Source organism: Primulina tabacum, chromosome 8 (genome assembly GCF_025594145.1).
Source record: "Primulina tabacum isolate GXHZ01 chromosome 8, ASM2559414v2, whole genome shotgun sequence".
Lineage (NCBI taxonomy): Eukaryota > Viridiplantae > Streptophyta > Magnoliopsida > Lamiales > Gesneriaceae > Primulina > Primulina tabacum.
Window position 1 is genome coordinate 1,503,509 of NC_134557.1, and position 19,770 is coordinate 1,523,278.

Genomic DNA, 19,770 nt, shown 5'->3' on the forward strand with positions numbered 1-19,770 from the left:
TTTTTTTTAAATTGAACAATTTTTCTAAATTGAAAATAATTTCATATTAATTAATTATTATTATTTAATTTAATCATTTAAAAATAATGGTATGCATCTTCACTAGTATATATGAACTCTTTCCAACGCGTCTGACGCCGTTGAACCGAACAATTCGAATTGGCAAAAAGGTCCCGCCACCCCGAGCCCACTACACCGCCGCGTAGACGAGGGCGACTCCTCCTGCTCCCCCTCCCCTCCCTATTAAATCAAAAAATTCGCAGTCTCTCTCCCCATTATTCTTCTCTCCAACTCTCAATTTCGCATAAAAAAGAGAGAGAGAGAGAGAAGATACTCCTAAAAAAAGCAAAAGCAGAAAAGGCAAGATCAGCTCATCACGCTTCTCCGATTCCACAGGCAAGTTATATATTACATATTCGTGTATTTAAATTTGATCTCTGTGTTTCTCTTCAATTTCATGTGCTTCTGCAGATTCTCTGTATTTTTGATCAAATCTGATCTATTTATGCTTCAATCTATTGCTCTCTTAGAATTTCTTCCTGCGTTTGTTGAACTTTGATAATCTGTGTACTGATTGTGACTTAAATCAGTCGGAAGTAGGCACTGAAACTGGATTGATCGAAGATCATCAACATGATTTTTTTTTCCAAAAAAAAATTGTTAATTCAAACAAGTAGTACTTTTACGATGATTGATTGATGATCATATAGGAGGAATTTGGTTGAGCTATCTATTTTTATTAATTTCTTCCCCTGTTGATACTTTTTTTGATGATTATGATCTGATTATTTGCCTGATTTTCGAAATCTTAGTTGGTTAGTCGCAGCATTATTGATAACAATTAGCATCAGAATACCCCTAAATCTAAGTGTGTAATCTGTATAAAAAAAAAGTAGAAACTGTTGTCTTTTTTTCCTGTTCTTTACAGCCTGTAAATTACTCTATCTAAAAGTCCAAAAGAGCACATACATAATAAAAATTATTATCTTCGAAAATTTGACAAATCTGAACAATATAGTATTTTAGGCAGAAAAATATATTTTTGTGCACTTATTAGCAAATGTTGAAATTTTTGCCCTTGTAAATGTGGGTTCATCAGCCTCCGCAGACCGTAAATTCCCAAAATATTTTGTTCCGCGCATTGTCTGGTCATTGCCTGTCAACTTTTTGTCTTCGAGTGAGTTAATTCGCTTCACTTACTTTTTTTGCCACTGAAATTGTAAAATATTTGTCTGGGAAATAGAAATTATAAAATATTCGACACAAGAATTTTCCAAACTTTTGTGGGTTCCACTAGCTTTGATAAAGAATAATTATGTATAAAAAAATTACGAAGTCATACATTATTTATATATATATATATATATATATATTATACAAATATAATTTTATATTTTTTTGACAATATTTGTATAAAAAAATTACAAAGTCATACATTATTTTTTTTCGTTCGTCTATTTTTAAAATTTAGTATTGTTTTTTATAGTAAAATATTCGTTAAATGATAGTAAAATTTTTATTTTTTTTATAAAATTTGCCTTTTTCAGTTATTTCGTAAATTTACGTATGCAAATAGATTTATATATAAAAAGGAGATATTATTTTTTTTACGCACTCAACCGAGCGAAGACGTCTGAATCTCTATTCTCTAGTTCAATTTCATTACACGGGAATATACTATTTTGCGTTTGGAAAGTCATTGTTTAATATAACGTAAACAAAAAAAATCAAATTCATATATCTTTCTAATTATTTGTATTATAATTATACTAGTTTTAATGAATTTCAAATATTTAAAATATCAGAGTCATTTGAAATGTATTGTGATAAATATAATTCTAGTGTAATAAGTAAGAGATATATTTGAATTTTCTTTGTTCAAGTTATTTAACAATGAAAATAGATTTGAGAACTCCATCGAAATGTAATCCCACTCTATTTTTCTAATCGATTCATGAGATGGAATAAATCAATCCGATATAATTTTGCCAGATAGAAAACCGGATCCGTGGGTGCATAATTTTGTTTCCACAACAAAAATATTAAATAAAAAATATATCGCCACAAATTAAGAGTGTAATTCTGAAACATATAAAATCATAGAAATATACAAATGAAAATTAAAAAAGATAAAGTTTATTATATTTAGATAAAAACTTGTGTGAGACTATCTCACGGGTCGTATTTTGTGAGACGGATCTCTTATTTAGGTCATTCATTAAAAAATATTATTTTTTATGCTAAGAATATTATTTTTTATTGTGAATATCGATAGGGTTGAGACCGTGTGGGCCATATAGATATTATTATAGAAGTGACCATTCGATTTAATCTTGCCAGATTTTATTGAACCAGAATCTCAAAATTCCCATATTTAATAATGGGGTCAAATTAAGTGCGGAAAAAATGTTATACGAATTAAATATTGTGGCCAAATTCAAATTTCCAGGTTTCCGTTCACAATTACTTACCCTACACTGCTACACATACCTCATTATCTCACGTCTTTGGAATATATAATAATCCATTAGAATTGGTAGTGGTAGGTAGGTTCATGGATTCGATGAACGTGTGCCCAGTTTTATGCATCTATTTATTATATATATATTGTTTTATTTCGGAAGTGGTGTCCTGATTCATCTGGTGTGCCACTGTTCCTTGCTGTTTGAGAATAATATAAAGTATATGATGATTCCTATTCAATCAAATATATTGTGCAATATGAGAATTTTGTATACGCATATTTTTAATATACTGTTGGTGAATTTCATGTTCTGAAGCATTTCCTCTCTCAACCAAAAATAGTAGGGGATTGTGACGAGCATTGAAATCTCGCATGTGGGGTCTAGTTATCAAAACCCCTAGGCACGTCAATAGTCGCAAATAATGAGATTAAGCGTTTCAACTAGCAACATTTATTATATATTTAAACCATTAATATGAAATTGATAGAATATAATTGCATATATAATAAAAAAAGAATATCATCCAAGACGACTTTTGAACTTGTATTAAATTCACGTCCTTAAAATTCGAGAATATGAGTTTATCCCATTTTCCTTTGCAAAATATCGACGGCATCGTGCAATCAAATTCGAATTCATCTATTAATTTCATATAATTATTTTCGGGATTTTAGAAATCGGTCAGCGGCAATTCATTCAGTGATGGCAGAAGAGACACCTATAAGGCGGGAGACTGAGGAGGACCAGGTGGCGGAGGGTGCTGAGAGCAATGGAGTGATTCCTGCTAAGGTAAAATTTGTGAACATGGTTGCTATTAGTTCAAATCATGGTCAGTTTAATCAAACTTTTGTTGCTTCATTTTGGAAACTTTAAAGCTGTAATTGTTTAATTACGCTTCTTAATTTTTTCACAAAATTTTAATTTCAGATAATAGAAGAAAACACAAAACAGGGGGAGAATGTAGAAAAGAAAGAGGAAAAATTGACGTCAAATCTTGATGGTGAATTCGTAAAAATAGAGAAAGAATCTCTTGATGCAAAGGATCATCCCTATGATGCTGAGACAAATTCCATAGCCGGTGAAAAACCAACTGTCGTTGAGCGTAGCTCTACTGCCAGCAATCCTGAGGCTAGTAGAGAGTTGTTGGAAACACAAGAAAAAGTTAAAGATCTTGAGCATGAATTGCAGAGAATTTCAGGTGTTTTGAAAGAATCTGAATCCGAGAACACAAACTTGAAGGATGAACTTTTGCATACAAAAGAGAAGCATCTGGAGAGTTCAAAGAAACACGGAGAATTTGAACTTGAACACCGACAACTGCAGGATCAGATATTAGAAACAGAGAAGAGATACAACGAGCAGCTGAAAACTCTGCAAGATGCATTACAAGCTCAAGAAGAAAAGAACGAAGCATTGACCGGTGTGAAAGAAGCATTTGATGGTCTCAGTCTTCAGCTACAGAAATCAAGAAAGAAGATGAATGATTTGGAGCTTGAGCTTGAAAATTCTAATACTGAAGCCAAAAAGTACGAGGAGTTGCATAAGGAAAGTGGTTTGCATGCTGAATCGGAGACACAGAAATCCTTGGAGTTGGAGAGGTTGCTTGAGGTTGCAAAATCTAGCACGAAAGAGGTGGAAGATCGTATGATTTCTTTACAAGATGAGCACAGAAGCTTAAACGAAAAGATTGCCGACAACCAGGAAATCGAAGAGGCGTTAAAGAACACTATTACTAAGCTTTCAGATGTCCAATGTGAATTGGAGCAATCAAAATCACTGGTGCAAGATTTGGAGCAGAAACTAGCTTCAAAGGAAGATCTTATCAATGAATTGACAAAGGGATTGGAACTGGCCAAGGCTTCTGAATCTAAGGCTAAGGAAGAAAACGAATCACTTGAAAAGTTGCTGTCATCAACAAAAGAAAATCTTACAGAGAAGGAATCCCATCTTGAAGATGTAAAGTTGAAATTGGAGGAAGAGGTCAGGTCAAAGGAAGAGATCGAAGAAAATTTGAAACTCCAGCAAACAAAGATGGAGACAGTGCAGGAAGAACTAACCAAAGCAAGTAAAGAAAAAGAAATGCTGGAAGGTGTGGTGACTGATCTAACCAACAAAAGTGCCCAGTTGAAGGAATTGTGTGATGAATTTGAGGCTAAGTTGCAGCACTCAGATGAGAATTTTAGCAAAACAGATTCTCTTTTATCCCAAGCAGTGGCGAACAGCAAAGAACTGGAACAGAAACTGAAAACCATTGAAGAGCTTCACACCGAGTCTGGTCATGCTGCTAATACTGCGAACCAGAAAAACCTAGAGCTCGAAGACATGGTAAAAGCCTTGAACTTAGCAACTGAAGATACAAGGTTGCAGGTGACAGAATATGAAACACGATGTATCGCACTGGAACAGAAAAAAATCGAGCTAGAGCAACAGCTGAATATGACGGAACTGAAATGCCATGATTCTGAGAGAGAATCGAGAGAGTTATCTGACAAAATATCAGAACTGTATGCCACAATCAGTAAGGAGAAGGAGGAGCAAGAAAAATTAGATGCCCAATTACAAGAATTCAAGGCCAAAGTTGATCAAATGGAATCTGAATTGGAGAAGGTAATGTCACACAAGTTGGAGCTTGAGCTGGAGCTAAAGAACGCTACAGACAAATCTGCTGAGCATGAGGGACGAGCCAATACGATTCATCAGCGAAGCCTTGATCTAGAGCAATTAATGCAGGCATCGGATTCCAAAGCAGTTGATGCAAGCAAAAAAGTGAGCGAGTTAGAGCTCCTTCTTGAAACTGAGAAATGTAGGATTAAGGAGCTTGAAGTGATGACAAGCTTATTAGAAAACAAATGTTTGGATGTAGAAGCAGAATTCAAGAAAAGTAATAATAATATATCTGAAATTGAAGCACAGCTTGAGGTGGCCCAATTAAAAGTGTCGAGCCTAGAGGTTGCCCTGCAGGCGTCCACTGAAAAGGAAAAGGATTTGATAGAGTCCTTGAATTTAACCACAGAAGAAAACAGAATTTTGAAAGATCTGTCAAAAACCTCGAATGAAAAGCTATTGGAGGCAGAAAATTTACTAGATGTTTTACGGAAGGAACTCAATATTTCCCAAGAGAGATTGAAGAGCATCGAAAAGGAGCTCACGGATTCTGGAATGAAGGAAAATGAAGCTGTGCAGAATCTTAAGTTAGCAGAAGAACAGCTAGAGCAACAAATTAAAGTCTTGGCGAAAGAGACTGCAAGAAGTGCAGAACTTGAATCATCTCATGAGATTCTAACGAGGGACTCTGAGTTGAAACTCCTGGAGGCAATTGCAAATTTCACCAGCAGAGATTCCGAGGCAAAATCATTAATCGATAAAGTAAAGAGTCTTGAAGACCAGATGATCAGTTATCAACAGCAGCTTGCCGAAGCAGCTGAAAGATGTGAAACTACTAAAAAAGAGATGGATCAGATTTTAGAGAAACTAGCTTCTTCTGAAAATGCCAACGAAGAACTCAAAAGTAAGATCTTGGAAGCAGAAGGTAAAGTTGATAAGCACATTGAAGAAAATTTGCTGCTGTCTGAAACTAACGCACAATTCAGCAGCAAAACACGAGATCTCGAAGAAAAGCTAACTGCCGCTTTTTCTGACTTGGAAGCCTCTAACAGGCAGCTAGCTTCCCACACTAACACTATCACTGATCTAACAGAGCGCCATTCTAAAGTCTCCGAACTCAAGTTGACAGCTGAAGCCCGTATCTTAGAAGCCGAAGCACAATTGGAAGAAGTTATTCAGAAATTTGGCCTGAGAGATTCAGAAGCCAAGGACTTGACTGAGAAGGTAAAAGCTTTTCAAGCACAGTTGATAGAAAATGAAGAACAGGCTAAGGAAACATCTGCACGGGTGAAAAGTCTAGAATTAGAATTGGAACAAACTCTCTTGAAATGTACTGGTCTGGAGAAAGAACATCAGACAAAATCGGGTCAGTTTGAAAAGGATGTTGAAGCTCTAGTTGGCACAAACTCAAAGCTTACTCTAGAGCTTGCCTCGTATGAGTCTAAACTAAATGAGTTAGAAAATAATTTTTCCATTGTGTCATCTGAGAAAGATAGTACAAGTGAAGCACTAAATGCTTCAAAAAAGGAGATAGAAGAGCTGACACTGCAGCTTGCTTCTGAAGGTCAGAAGCTACAATCTCAGGTTAGCTCTCTTCTCGACTAAATTAGCTCTCTTCTCGACTACAACATATTTTACGAGTTGAGATTGTTTGTTATGGACTTTTTGTGTTTGTGAAACTCAAATTTTTCTTATTAATGTCTTCATTGTGCAGATACACTCTATTATGGAAGAGAACAACATGCTTGCAGAAACATTTCATGGTTCCAAGAAGGATCTTGAAGCAATGATAATGAATCTTGAAGAACAGTTGAAAGACCGCAATTTAAATGAAGATGCCCTCAAGTCTAAGATGGAAATCCTCAACACTGAAGTAAACCAAAAATCTGAGTTGCAAGATCGACTAAAGGAACTTGAAGAACACTTAGCAAATGCAAAAGCTAGATTTAAAGAAGAGGTGACAAAATTATTCTACCAGTTTGATTAACCGATTGTTGTAGATTGTAAATACAGAAAATATGCTGTTTTGAATTGGTTAGTAAATTCTTCGTTCTATTTCTGGAAAACAGAAAGAGTTAAACTCTCAGAAGGAGCTGGAACAAGAAAATGCTTTGAAACGTTCCGTGGGTGAACTTGAAGCCAGGAAACACAAAGTCCTACTCTTGGAAAATCAAGTTAAAGAAATTGAGGATAAATTACATCTGGCTGACACAAAATTTAAAGAAAAGGTTAGACTCTACTTTTCATCGGCTTATACATGCATATTTGTCATCTTTTCATATTGCCAATTTAACTATCAATTGCAAGCTCGAGCTCGACAAGCTTCTTGCATGTGTATCAACTACTCAAACTATGAGCTCGGGGCATATTCATGTAGCATCATAAAAGCAAAATAAAAGATATAAAACTTGTGCTCCAGTTGACCACCCAAGCTTGAATTTATATGTGCTCAAGTGGGTCGAGTTTAATCGAGTTTCTCCTTTAGCTCATTTACACCTCTGCTCTAACTAATATGTACTAGAGTAGCTCGAGTTTGACTCAAGACCCGATTGAGTAATTGGCTAAGCCCTCTTGTTCTCCTAGTTTCATTTCATAGCTTTGCACTACATTTAACAACAAGAATTGTCTCAAAGTAGCCAAATACTTAATATAAGCATTACAAATTTCATTGTATAATACAGGAAGTTGAAAATATTTCCGTTGAAACCAAGGATGAGACAATAAGATCTCGGGATATTGATTCCTTCACCAACATTCCCCCCAAACGAAAGAGTAAGAAAAAATTGGAGGCACGTCCAGCCCAAACATCTTCCTCCGACACACAGATTCAAACCGCAGAGACATCACCAGGCATGACACCTAAATTCATTTTAGGTGTGGCTCTAATTTCAGTTATTGTTGGCGTTATTCTTGGGAAGAAGTATTAGCTTTGGAATTGAGGTTTGGATTTGGCTTCCATTTTTATTGATTTTTTGCCACTTGGGTTAGTTTGTTATTTATTTTGTACAAAAGCGCAGGGGGAAGCTTTATTTGTACGTTTGATTTTGTTTGAGGTTTGATCTTTTGATTAGGTCAGGATTGGTTTTGATTTGAAACCTGACCTGTAGTTTTATAGCATGGAAAAAGGAACAAGGAAGAATGTTCACTATTATTCTTGATGTAATCAAGTTTGTACTTGTTATGTTGTCTCTTGAAGAATGACCATTATATTTCTCATCAAGCTCGCATTTTCTAGCAAAGGCTGGACTCTAATACAAACTTCAAATTTGATATATTATTTTTCCAGAAAGCAGATTTAGGATTGAGTTTATCCTCCCTCTGCCAGTGGGGGTAGTTAAGCTCCAAAAGAAAGAAATTTTTTCTTCCAAGTGCAATTTTTTTGAATAATATAAGTTTCACTCTCCTGAAATGTTCAAAATCGTCCTTCCACTTCACATCGCCACCCTATATTATGTTCTTGGTTCGGAACATGTACAATTCTCCTTCGTTAAATTCATCATTACTTTTCAGTTTAACTTTGCAGATGTTGATAAATTTCTAAATTCTAAACGATAAATTTCTTCTAAAAGAAGATGATTTGTAGGAGGAAAGCAAATCAGGTGATGCCACAAGCCCAAAACCAATAGTTTTAGCGCAATAAAACTGTCGTAATGCTACAATTACGAAGAATTCAATACATGGGAAGAGCAACAGTGCAGATACACGAGTAAACTTCACGCACAAAATAAAACAAAATAAAATAAAATAGGCCCACAAGATATACATAGAAACTTAAAACATATTCGAACACAAGCCTCCATGTAAAAACTTAGAAACAAGCATCCAATACACAGCAGCAGCATAAGGCAGCGCAACTGCAGAAAACACAGGAACATTTCGTTACCAAATCATGTATTAATTCGAACATTGAAAACGGTTGCAATGTCAAGACCTAGTGGATTCAAATCTTTCGTTCTAAACGTCACTTGTTTCTAACATTAGATAAATTGATACCAAAATAAAGTTTAATATAGAATATGGACTGCAAGGGATTAGGAGTCTTGTTATGAAGCTTTTGCCTTGCTCTACTTATTCGTGAAGTTAACTAAAGCTTTTACAAGAGGGACGAAGAACCGGGAACCTGATTTTTTCAAATGAAACAAATTTAACTTTTGTGCATCGTTTTTTCTTAAAATATAAACTCTATTCTCTAAAATATGTTAAATGCCTAACCAATCAAAAAAATTAAATACACCATTACATACACCATTACACACAAACATTTCGACATCAATTAACAATTATGAGTAAAACCAACATTTGAGGGGGAAGAAAGGATTGCGAGTTTTGAGGAAAAGAAGCCTGAGTCAGTCTTCGCATCAGTTTGATGGAGATTCAGATTTTATACAAAAGTTTTAGTTCAAGAAAATATTCTGAATCAACTATACTCAAATCACAAACTGATAAATTATTCTACAACTCAAATCACGTGTTATTGATATTATATTTATGAAAACATGGAACCATTTCCTTTTTAACTGGGAGGCGAGATTTTTAATCAAGCAACTGAATCCACAAAATTCTTGATGGTAATAGTTTCTCATTATCATTAAACACAAATGTAGAGAACTGACCATCCCTTCCAGAAACCATCGCCTCTAGACTTGGTGGTGGCCGGTGGTGCCTGAATCTGCCCCTCACGGCCATCTTTCGTCGGGTAGCCGGCCGGTGGTGGTGGAGCCATGAACCCACCCTGAGCTTCCGCGGGGTACGCAGTTGCCGGTGGCGGATATGCAACTGAAAAATCAATGCGCTCTATAATGCACTCAGAAGAAACAAGAACGTAAACCAGGCACTCAGTAGCAGAGAGAGGAAGTCAAATAATTTTACGATCAACTCTGATTTCCAAAATTATTTTCTAGAATTTGTTGACTATAGTTTTGAAATAGAGAAAAATCATAGAATCGATTAATCCAACGAAATCATTAATTTCATAATCTATATTTTTGGATCCACAAATTGTGGACAGGGGGGGGTAGCAATCCATATCACATCCAACTGTGCTCAAATCCAATCAATCAAATCAAATAAACATTTACAACAGAATTATCATCTACAGTCAACTGATCGTCGATTATCCTCCACCTCTCACTAGATCCACAGTATTAACCAGCAAACATAAATACCAACGGTTGCGAAATCAAAAAACCAGCTGCATATATAAATTCACAGAGAAAAGTAAGAAACATACCTTGAGGCTCGTTGTGGCTGCTCATATTGATGGATTGTTTTTTTATAAAAAAATAAGCATCAGGAACAAGAATTAAGATCCGCACGGAGATCAATTACGAGTAAAAACGAAGAAATTATGGAGAATATCTGCGCATGTATAGGTGTATATATAGATCTTCGAGCATGGTGGAGTTGTTAAAGAGGTTACTTGCTGAGACAGGGAATCTGAATTGGGCGGCTGAAACCGCGTGAATGAAGAGACGAGGGAAACTTCAATCTCATATCGACACATGAAACCATTGGAAAAATGTGTACGTAGCTCGTCTGTCTATCAATATCTCATATTTGAGAAGAAATTCGAATTAATATCTCAAATTTAAGATGAGATCTTCCGTTCGATATCCAACTTCTCAAGTTAAAAAAACGAGCATATTATAATTACTTTTGAAGTAATTTTTGTTGTCTAATTTTTTAATAAATCCATAATTCATAAAATAAGCGTGATTTACATTAATCACCTAACAAGATTTATTATATCAAAAATTATAACTAGTGATAATTAAACCACGCAAGTATTCCAAGAAATAGATTAATACAGCCAAACGGCATTTCCATCATTATTTAGAGTGTGGTTTCTTCATTTGTTTTATTTGGATTTACAAGGGAACCTCACCCTACACAAATAGAGGGACATGTTTATTTTATGTATATATGTATGGATAATGACGTCGGATTGGTCAATTTTATTACGCTCACAAATTATATTATGTGAGACGGATCTCTTATTTGGATTATCCATGAAAAAACAATACTTTTTATGCTAGGGTACCGTTTGGTTCATGGTATGAGATATATAGTACATGGATAAGTAGTACTTTGTAATAATAAAATAAATAGAAAATGATAGTTAATATAAAGTTTGATTTGATTGATTTGTTTGATTAAATTTGAGATAATATGATATTACCATTTTGTCTTTGTTGAAAATATTAATAGAATATTAATAATATTATTTATTAAGAGTAATATCGTATTTTTATATTATTGATTTGATTGATGTGAGATAAATAAGTACGAATTTGATTGATGTGAGATAAATGATTAATAATATAATTGATCGAGATAAATAATAATTGTACAGAACAAGTGGTAAGATAGGACTATTTATATTAGTACTGAGAAGTACTCGAGACAAACGGTGCCTAAGAGTATTATTTTTTATTATGAATATCAGTATAGTCGACCTATCTCACAGATAAAAATTCGTGAGACCGTCTCACAAAAGACCTACTCTTAATATATTAAACTGATATTCCTTGCACGCATGAATTTATTCTTTCGTGGTGTTTTCGCTTTTTCCTTTTTAGCTCTTAACTCTTTTTTAATGATATCTCATTACCTGATATCGAGGTTAGCTCATTTCTATATTTTTTTGTTATTTTGATTTTTTATAACACAAATTCTATATTTTTTTGTTATTTTGATTTTTTATAACACAAATTCTATAAATGGTCAATTTTGTGAAATATATATATATAAAATATGAATTTTTGTACCTAATCCAAACACATAAAAACTATAAAAATTGCCATAGAAACGTGTTGGTTCACCGAGTTTCGAATATGTGATGCAATTACTACATACTTCGAAAATATTCTCTGTGAACTTATGCATCATATTATGTTTCAAGGAAAGAACTACGATTTTTATCTCGATTATATTTTATTTATATCAGTAAAGTTTTTTGTTGGTCTAAAATAATGTCGTACATAAAACTTCTCTGTTTTAAAATACTTAATCATATCTTTTTTTTCTCATATTTCTGCAATTAAGTCAACTTGATTAGCAAAAAATAGTAATAGTTATGTCTCACACCACAACCAAACAACGGATTTAGCGATAGTTTTCTGTATAACGATTTTATAAAATCTCGTCGTCATTGACATAGTGACGGTGTTTATGGTAGAAATATCGACGATATTCTGAAACAAACTATTGCCAAACTGGTTGACGGAAAACTGTGATCGGTTTGGCAATGATTTGAATTAAAATCCTCACGACGGTTTAATAAATTTTGTCTTTAAAATAAATAGTTTTTTACAAAATAAGTTAAAATAATTAATTTATATTTTAATAGAAATACTTCAAAAATACATTAATAAAAATATAATAATTTTTTTAATTTATAATTAAATTCAATAAAATCACTCGTTAGTTGCATGCATTTAATAATTTACATATATTATATGAAATATACAAACAATTATATATATATAATAAATATATAATATATATATATAATACACAGCCAGCTAGTTGCCTGTATATATGTATATATAACATGCACATTTCCAATACATTTAACATTTAATTACACAATATATAAAGATGCACATAATTCCATAAATAATATATAAGAAATAAATTAAATATAATATATATACACACAAAATATACATGTAAAATTGACCAAGCATCGGCTAAAATTGAAAACCGGCCACCAGATACGCAATAATAACAAAAAACACATGTTAGTGTTGAAAAATATATTTAAAATGTGTGTATTGAATATTTGAATGTTGAAAATAAGAGTTGTAAATATTGAAAATTAGTGTGTGATGATGTAGGTAATGATGTATTTTATTTTTGGATTATTTGTAAAGATTTCCTATAAATAGATCTCTCATTTGTGAAGAAAATCACAATTGAGTAGAGAGAAAAATATTATAAAGTGTGTAGTTTGGTAAATTTTGAGAGTTTGAGATTTTTACTTTTTACCATAAATTTTTACTTTTTCATAACACGTTATCAGCACGAAGCTCTAAAAGTCCTCCATCCTTTTCCAAACTCCAAACAGAAGAAAAAGGTAACAAAAGTAATAATATTTATTTTACTGTTATTTATTTATTGTGTATATATTTAATATATAATATAATGTTATTATTAATAATAAAAATAAATTTTTCAAAAACTTGTTATAAATCCTGGGAGTATGTTAAGACGACATCCCACACTCCCGGTAAGGGATACGACAAGTATAAAAGCCTATAAGATTTTTAAATAAAATATCTTACGACACATCATTATAATAATATGATATGATATACATAATTATTTAAATATGTCTAATATTATATACACCATATTATTACCATAAAATTATACAAATACATACATTTATTTTTTTATACACCAACGGTCATAAACGGTAACAAAACGGCTAGTTTTTGCCCTATAAATATGATCTCATAAACACATTCAATCACTCCAACTTTCTCTTCTTCTCTAAAAATTATTCTTCACTAAATTTTCGAAGAAAAAAGAAGATGGCTTTCTCAAGGTTATTTTTAATTATTTTGGTTATCATACTCAAGAGTCTTTTATTTATCGGAGAATATCCTCCTCGTGTGTTTTCTTTATTTTTACAAATGCTTGTACTTGTTGTTTATCCATTACTTTATATTGCAATATTCATTAACTAATAAAATGCATCGTAATTTTTTTTAGTACCACCATGTCAAATTTGACAAAGCTCGAATTTGTTGCGCTCGACATCACGGGAAAAAATTATATGTCATGGACTCTCGATATAGAAATGCATCTTGAGTCATTGGGTCTAAGTGAGACAATAAAAGAAAATGGCATATCGACATCACAAGAAAAGGCAAAAGCCATTATATTTTTGCGTCGACATCTCGACGAGGGATTGAAATGAGAATATTTAATTGAAAAAGATCTCATGGCTTTGTGGAAAAGATTGAAAGAAAGATTTGAACATATAAGGGAAGTTATACTTCCGACCGCCCGTGATGAATGGAATATGTTAAGATTCCAAGATTTTAAGAAAGTCAGCGGTTATAATTCAGCGATGTATCAAATAATCTCGCAGCTAAAATTTTGTGGACATGAGGTCACAGAATCAGAAATGCTTGAAAAAACATTTTCCACGTTTCATGCATCAAATATTACTCTACAGCAACTATATAGAGTACGTGGATTTGCGAGATATTCTGAACTCATCGCCTGTCTTCTTGTGGCGGAAAAAAACAACGAGCTATTAATGAGAAATCATCAGTCCCGACCCACTGGATCAACAGCATTTCCAGAAGTAAATGCTGTAAGTAAAAATGAATTTAAACCTGGAAATCAAAATCAAATTCAAAGACAAGGTTTTGGTCGAGGTCGAGGTCGTGGACGTGGAATTGGCCGTGGTCGTGGTCGAGGCCGTGGTTTTGAAAACAATAGAGATAATTATTTTTATAATTCATCTCAAAAGAGCGTCCCAAACCATCCACAGAAAAGGCATCATGAGAATACAAGTGTTAATGAGAATCACTCAAAAAGATATGAAAGTTCTTGTTTCAGATGTGGTACTCCAGGACATTGGTCCAAAATTTGTCGAGCCCCTGAACACTTTTGTAAACTTTATAAAGAATCATTAAAGGGGAAAGAAAAGGAGACCAACTTCACTGAACGCAGTGACCATTTGAGTGATTCAACTCATTTTGATGCTGGTGATTTTATGAATGATTTCTCTGGAAATGATCAATATGTTGGTGGGATAGAAATGAACAATATTGATGCTGCAGATTTTCTCAATGATTTCTCTGAAAATGAACAATATAGTGGTAGAATATAAATGTACAATAATTTATTTTTCATGTATCCATATAATGTTTTATTGTATAATTATGATATGTGTTATATTTAAATATATATTGCCAGTAATTTTATTTCATTGCATATTTTTTGAAGTTCAAAAAATGGAAAATGCTATGAGCAAAGCTGAAGTTTGCATACCCGATAGTGGTACAACGCACACTATCCTCCGAGATAAAAGATATTTCTTGGAACTAAAACCAACAAAAACAACGGTGAATACAATATCAGGTCCTGTAGGCTTGATTAAAGGATGTGGTAAAGCACAATTTTTGTTACCTAATGGTACAAAATTTTTGATCAATGATGCTTTATATTCACCACAATCGAAAAAAAATTTATTGAGTTTTAATGATATATATTCCCATGGGTATGATACTCAAACAATGAATGAAGGGAATAAGAAATATATGTGTCTTATCACATATAAATCAGGAAAGAAATATGTGATTGAAAAACTACCAATGCTCCCTACTGGATTGCATTATACACATATAAGTCTGATTGAATCAAACATGGTAGTTGATAATTCTTCAATATTAACCAATTGGCATGATCGATTGGGACATCCTGGTTCAATAATGATGCGAAGAATTATAGAAAATACACATGGTCATCCGCTGAAAGACCAGAAGATCTTTCAGAATAATAAGTTTCAATGTAAAGCATGTTCTCTTGGAAAACTTATTATAAGACCATCACCAGCCAAAATCCAAACTGAATCACCAATGTTTCTTGAACGTATTCAGGGTGATATTTGTGGACCAATCCATCCACCATGTGGACCATTCAGATACTTTATGGTATTGATTGATGACTCCAGCAGATGGTCACATGTATGTTTATTGTCAAATCGAAATGTTGCATTTGCAATATTACTTGCTCAAATAATAAAATTGAGGAATCAATTTCCCGATTATACAATCAAGAAAATTAGACTTGATAATGCTGGTGAATTTACTTCCCAAACTTTCGATGATTATTGTATGTCTATGGGAATCATTGTTGAGCATCATGTTGCTCATGTACATACACAGAATGGATTGGCTGAATCATTGATTAAACGTCTGCAAATGATTGCTAGACCAATGATTATGAAAACAAAGCTCCCTATTTCTATATGGGGACATGCAATTTTACACGCTGCTTCCTTAATTCGCATCAGACCAAGTGCATATCATAAATACTCCCCATTGCAGCTTCCATTTGATAAAGAACCAGACATTTCTCATCTGAGAATTTTTGGATGTATGGTGTATGTGCCTATTGCACCACCGCAACGAAAGAAAATGGGACCTCAAAGAAAGGTTGGAATTTATATCGGTTATGATAGTCTATCAATCATTCGATATCTTGAACCTCAGACAGACGACGTGTTCACAGCACGTTTTGCTGATTGTCATTTTAATGAGGAAATCTTCCCAATGTGAGGGGGAGAACAGAAACATACCGAAAAGAAAATTACATGGCATGTATCATCATTGTTACATCTGGATCCAAGAACAAAACAATGTGAAAAAGATGTACAACAAATTGTACACTTGCAAAGAATAGCCAATCAAATACCAGATGCATTTGCTGACACAAAAGGGGTAACTAAATCATATATACATGGTGCAAATGCCCCTGCTCGAATTGAAATTCCAAAGAAACAAATTGAAGATACTCATGATGTCATTAAACGCCTGAAGCGTGGAAGGCCAGTTGGTTCCAAGGATAAAAATCCTCGAAAAAGAAAATTTATAGAGAAACACGATGTTCACAAAATAAAGAATGATGTTCCTGAAGAAACACATGATGATCACAAAATAGAGAATGGTGTTCCTGAAGAAACACATGATGATGAAAATATTCTGTCAGAACCACAAACTGACGAGAATCATGAAATCTCTATCAATTACATTAATACTGGAAAAATATGGAACCGAAAAGATATGGAAGAAATTGATGATATATTTTCTTATAATGTGGCAATCGACATCATAAATGATAATGAAGATCATGAACCAAAATCTTTTGGTGAATGTAAAAATCGGCAGGATTGGATAAAATGAAAAGAAGCCATCCAGGTTGAATTGGATTCGCTAAATAAACGTAATATTTTTGGACCTATAGTCCTTACACCTGAAGGTGTAAAACCTGTTGGATATAAATGGGTTTTTATTCGAAAGCGAAATGAGAAAGATGAAATAGTGAGATATAAAGCTCGACTTGTTGCACAAGGTTTTTCTCAAAGGCCTGGAATTGATTATGAAGAAACGTATTCTCCCGTGATGGATGCAATTACGTTTCGGTATTTGATTAGCTTGGCGGTATCTGAAAATTTAGAAATGCGTCTTATGGATGTTGTTACAGCTTACTTATATGGATCACTTGATAGTAATATATATATGAAAATCCCTGAAGGATTTAAGATGCCTGAAGCACAAAGTTCAAAACTCAGAGAATGTTATTCTGTGAAATTACAAAGATCATTATATGGGTTAAAGCAATCTGGTCGAATGTGGTATAATCGACTAAGTGATCACTTGATGAAAAAGGGATATGTAAATAATTCAATATGCCCTTGTGTTTTCATTAAGAAAACAACATCCGGATGCGTAATTATTGCTGTATATGTTGATGATTTAAACATCATTGGAACGAATAAGAAAATTCAAGAAGTTGTGTCATACTTGAAGGAAGAATTTGAAATGAAGGATCTTGGAAAAACCAAGTATTGTCTGGGTTTACAAATTGAACAAAAAGAATGTGGAATGTTTGTTCGCCAGACAAATTATACAGAAAAGATCCTTAAACGTTTTAATATGGATAAATCAAATCCTTTAAGTACTCCAATGGTTGTTAGATCATTAAACATAGAAAAGGATCCATTCCGACCATGTGAAGAAGATGAAGATATTCTTGGTCCAGAAGTACCATATCTAAGTGCTATCGGTGCCCTTATGTATCTTACAAATTGTACAAGGCCTGATATATCTTTTGCCGTAAATTTGTTGGCAAGATTTAGCACATATCCAACAAAGAGACACTGGAACGGAATTAAACATATATTCCGTTATCTACGAGGAACGACAGACTTGGGACTTTTGTATTCAAAAGATGCTAATCCAAGTATAATTGGTTATGCCGATGCTGGATACTTATCTGATCCACACAAGGCACGTTCCCAAACTGGATATGTTTTTACTCGTGGAGGCACTGCAATTTCTTGGCGTTCACAGAAACAAACGCTCGTAACAATTTCATCAAATCATGCCGAGATTATTGCACTACATGAAGCAAGTCGAGAATGTGTGTGGTTAAAATCAATGACCCAACATATCCAAATCTCATGCGGATTATCATTCGACGAGAAGCCTGTGATACTATATGAAGCCTGTTGCTCAAATGAAAGAAGGATACATAAAAAGCGACAGAACTAAACATATTCCTCCTAAGTTCTTCGCATTCACCAAGGAGCTTGAGAAGAATAAATGTATTGATGTTCGTCACATTCAATCAATTGAAAATTCATCAGATCTCTTCACAAAGGCGCTTCCTACGTCAATATTCAGAAAGCATATATATAATATTGGGATGCGCAATCTACGAAATTTGTGAAGAATTGTTCGTGTCAACATGAGGGGGAGTTTACGTGACTGCACTCTTTTTCCCTTGCTATGGTTTTTATCCCACTGGGTTTTTCCTAGTAAGGTTTTTAACGAGTCAGTATAAAAACACGTAATGAAGACAATCATTATGATCATCATCACAAGGGGAAGTGTTGAAAAATATATTTAAAATGTGTGTATTGAATATTTGAATGTTGAATATTTGAATGTTGAAAATAAGAGTTGTAAATATTGAAAATTAGTGTGTGATGATGTAGGTAATGATGTATTTTATTTTTGGGTTATTTGTAAAGGTTTCCTATAAATAGATCTCTCATTTGTGAAGAAAATCACAATTGAGTAGAGAGAAAAATATTATAAAGTGTGTAGTTTGGTAAATTTTGAGAGTTTGAGATTTTTACTTTTTACCATAAATTTTTACTTTTTCATAACAGTTAGAATATAATCAAAATGCATGAAATTTGAAACATAAAGTCAAAAACTCGTCCATATATGTCAAAATTAGTGAAAATCGCTGAAAATGAGGGGAAAGGGATTTGATACACGAATTGCGATAGTTTTAAGAATAAAATCATTGATTTTTAGTTTGAATTCAATATAGAATAATTATTGGAGAAATATAGAGATAACAAAAAAATTACATATTTATGTATATCATTGATATTTAGTTTGAATTCAATATGAATAATTATTTGAGAAATATAGATATAACAAAAAAAGTACATATTTATGTAAAAAAATAAAAAACCGCATAGGCGACTGCCTCTCTACTATTTTTTAGTAAAACAACTGATAAATTTTAGGGTGAAATTTTAAAAAAAATCATTCCTAATAATTTGATGTATCAACATATATATTATACCTAATATATCATAACATAATATTTTAACTAAGTACACAAAAAATAAGTAGTAAATAGTGCATTAACATACATATTTTTTAAATTTATTTAGCATATTTGTGTAAATTTTACTATTGTTGTGAGAAAATTAGTAACAATTATATGATATATACTGCTTACCGATAGTCGAGCCAAACTATTTTAAAAAACGCAAAATCAATTTGTGTCAAATGTTAATTTTTTAATTATGTAACATATTATATTATATGACAATAACTTGTTTGAGACGGTCTCACGAGTCGTATTTTGTGAGACAGATCAATTATTTGAGTTATCCATGAAAAATATTATTTTTTATGCTAAGAGTATTAATTTT

The 19,770-nt window shown here is 33.0% G+C and overlaps 2 protein-coding genes across 4 annotated transcripts; one reads left to right on the plus strand and one right to left on the minus strand.

Moving 5' to 3' along the window:
- Positions 1–245: 245 nt before the first annotated feature.
- LOC142552759 (uncharacterized) lies at positions 246–8,250 on the plus strand. Of its 3 annotated transcripts, XM_075662563.1 has the most exons (7): positions 246–395; positions 3,131–3,254; positions 3,393–6,653; positions 6,784–7,026; positions 7,139–7,297; positions 7,751–8,009; positions 8,146–8,250. In XM_075662563.1, the coding sequence occupies exons 2-6, from the start codon at positions 3,168–3,170 to the stop codon at positions 7,994–7,996; spliced, it is 3,996 nt and encodes a 1,331-aa protein (XP_075518678.1). In that variant the 5' UTR covers positions 246–395; positions 3,131–3,167; the 3' UTR covers positions 7,997–8,009; positions 8,146–8,250. The 3 variants fall into 3 exon arrangements, with proteins under 3 accessions (XP_075518678.1, XP_075518675.1, XP_075518677.1); XM_075662560.1 differs by having other exon boundaries at positions 7,751–8,250; XM_075662562.1 differs by having other exon boundaries at positions 269–396; positions 3,140–3,254; positions 7,751–8,250.
- A 422-nt stretch (positions 8,251–8,672) lies between these two features.
- On the minus strand, positions 8,673–10,584 carry LOC142552760 (protein CYSTEINE-RICH TRANSMEMBRANE MODULE 9-like). Its single transcript, XM_075662564.1, has 3 exons — positions 10,300–10,584; positions 9,683–9,845; positions 8,673–8,923 (listed from the first exon to the last, which is right to left on the minus strand). Exons 1-3 carry the CDS (start codon positions 10,322–10,324, stop codon positions 8,878–8,880), a joined length of 234 nt encoding a protein of 77 aa, XP_075518679.1. The 5' UTR covers positions 10,325–10,584; the 3' UTR covers positions 8,673–8,877.
- Between the last annotated feature and the right edge of the window lie 9,186 nt (positions 10,585–19,770).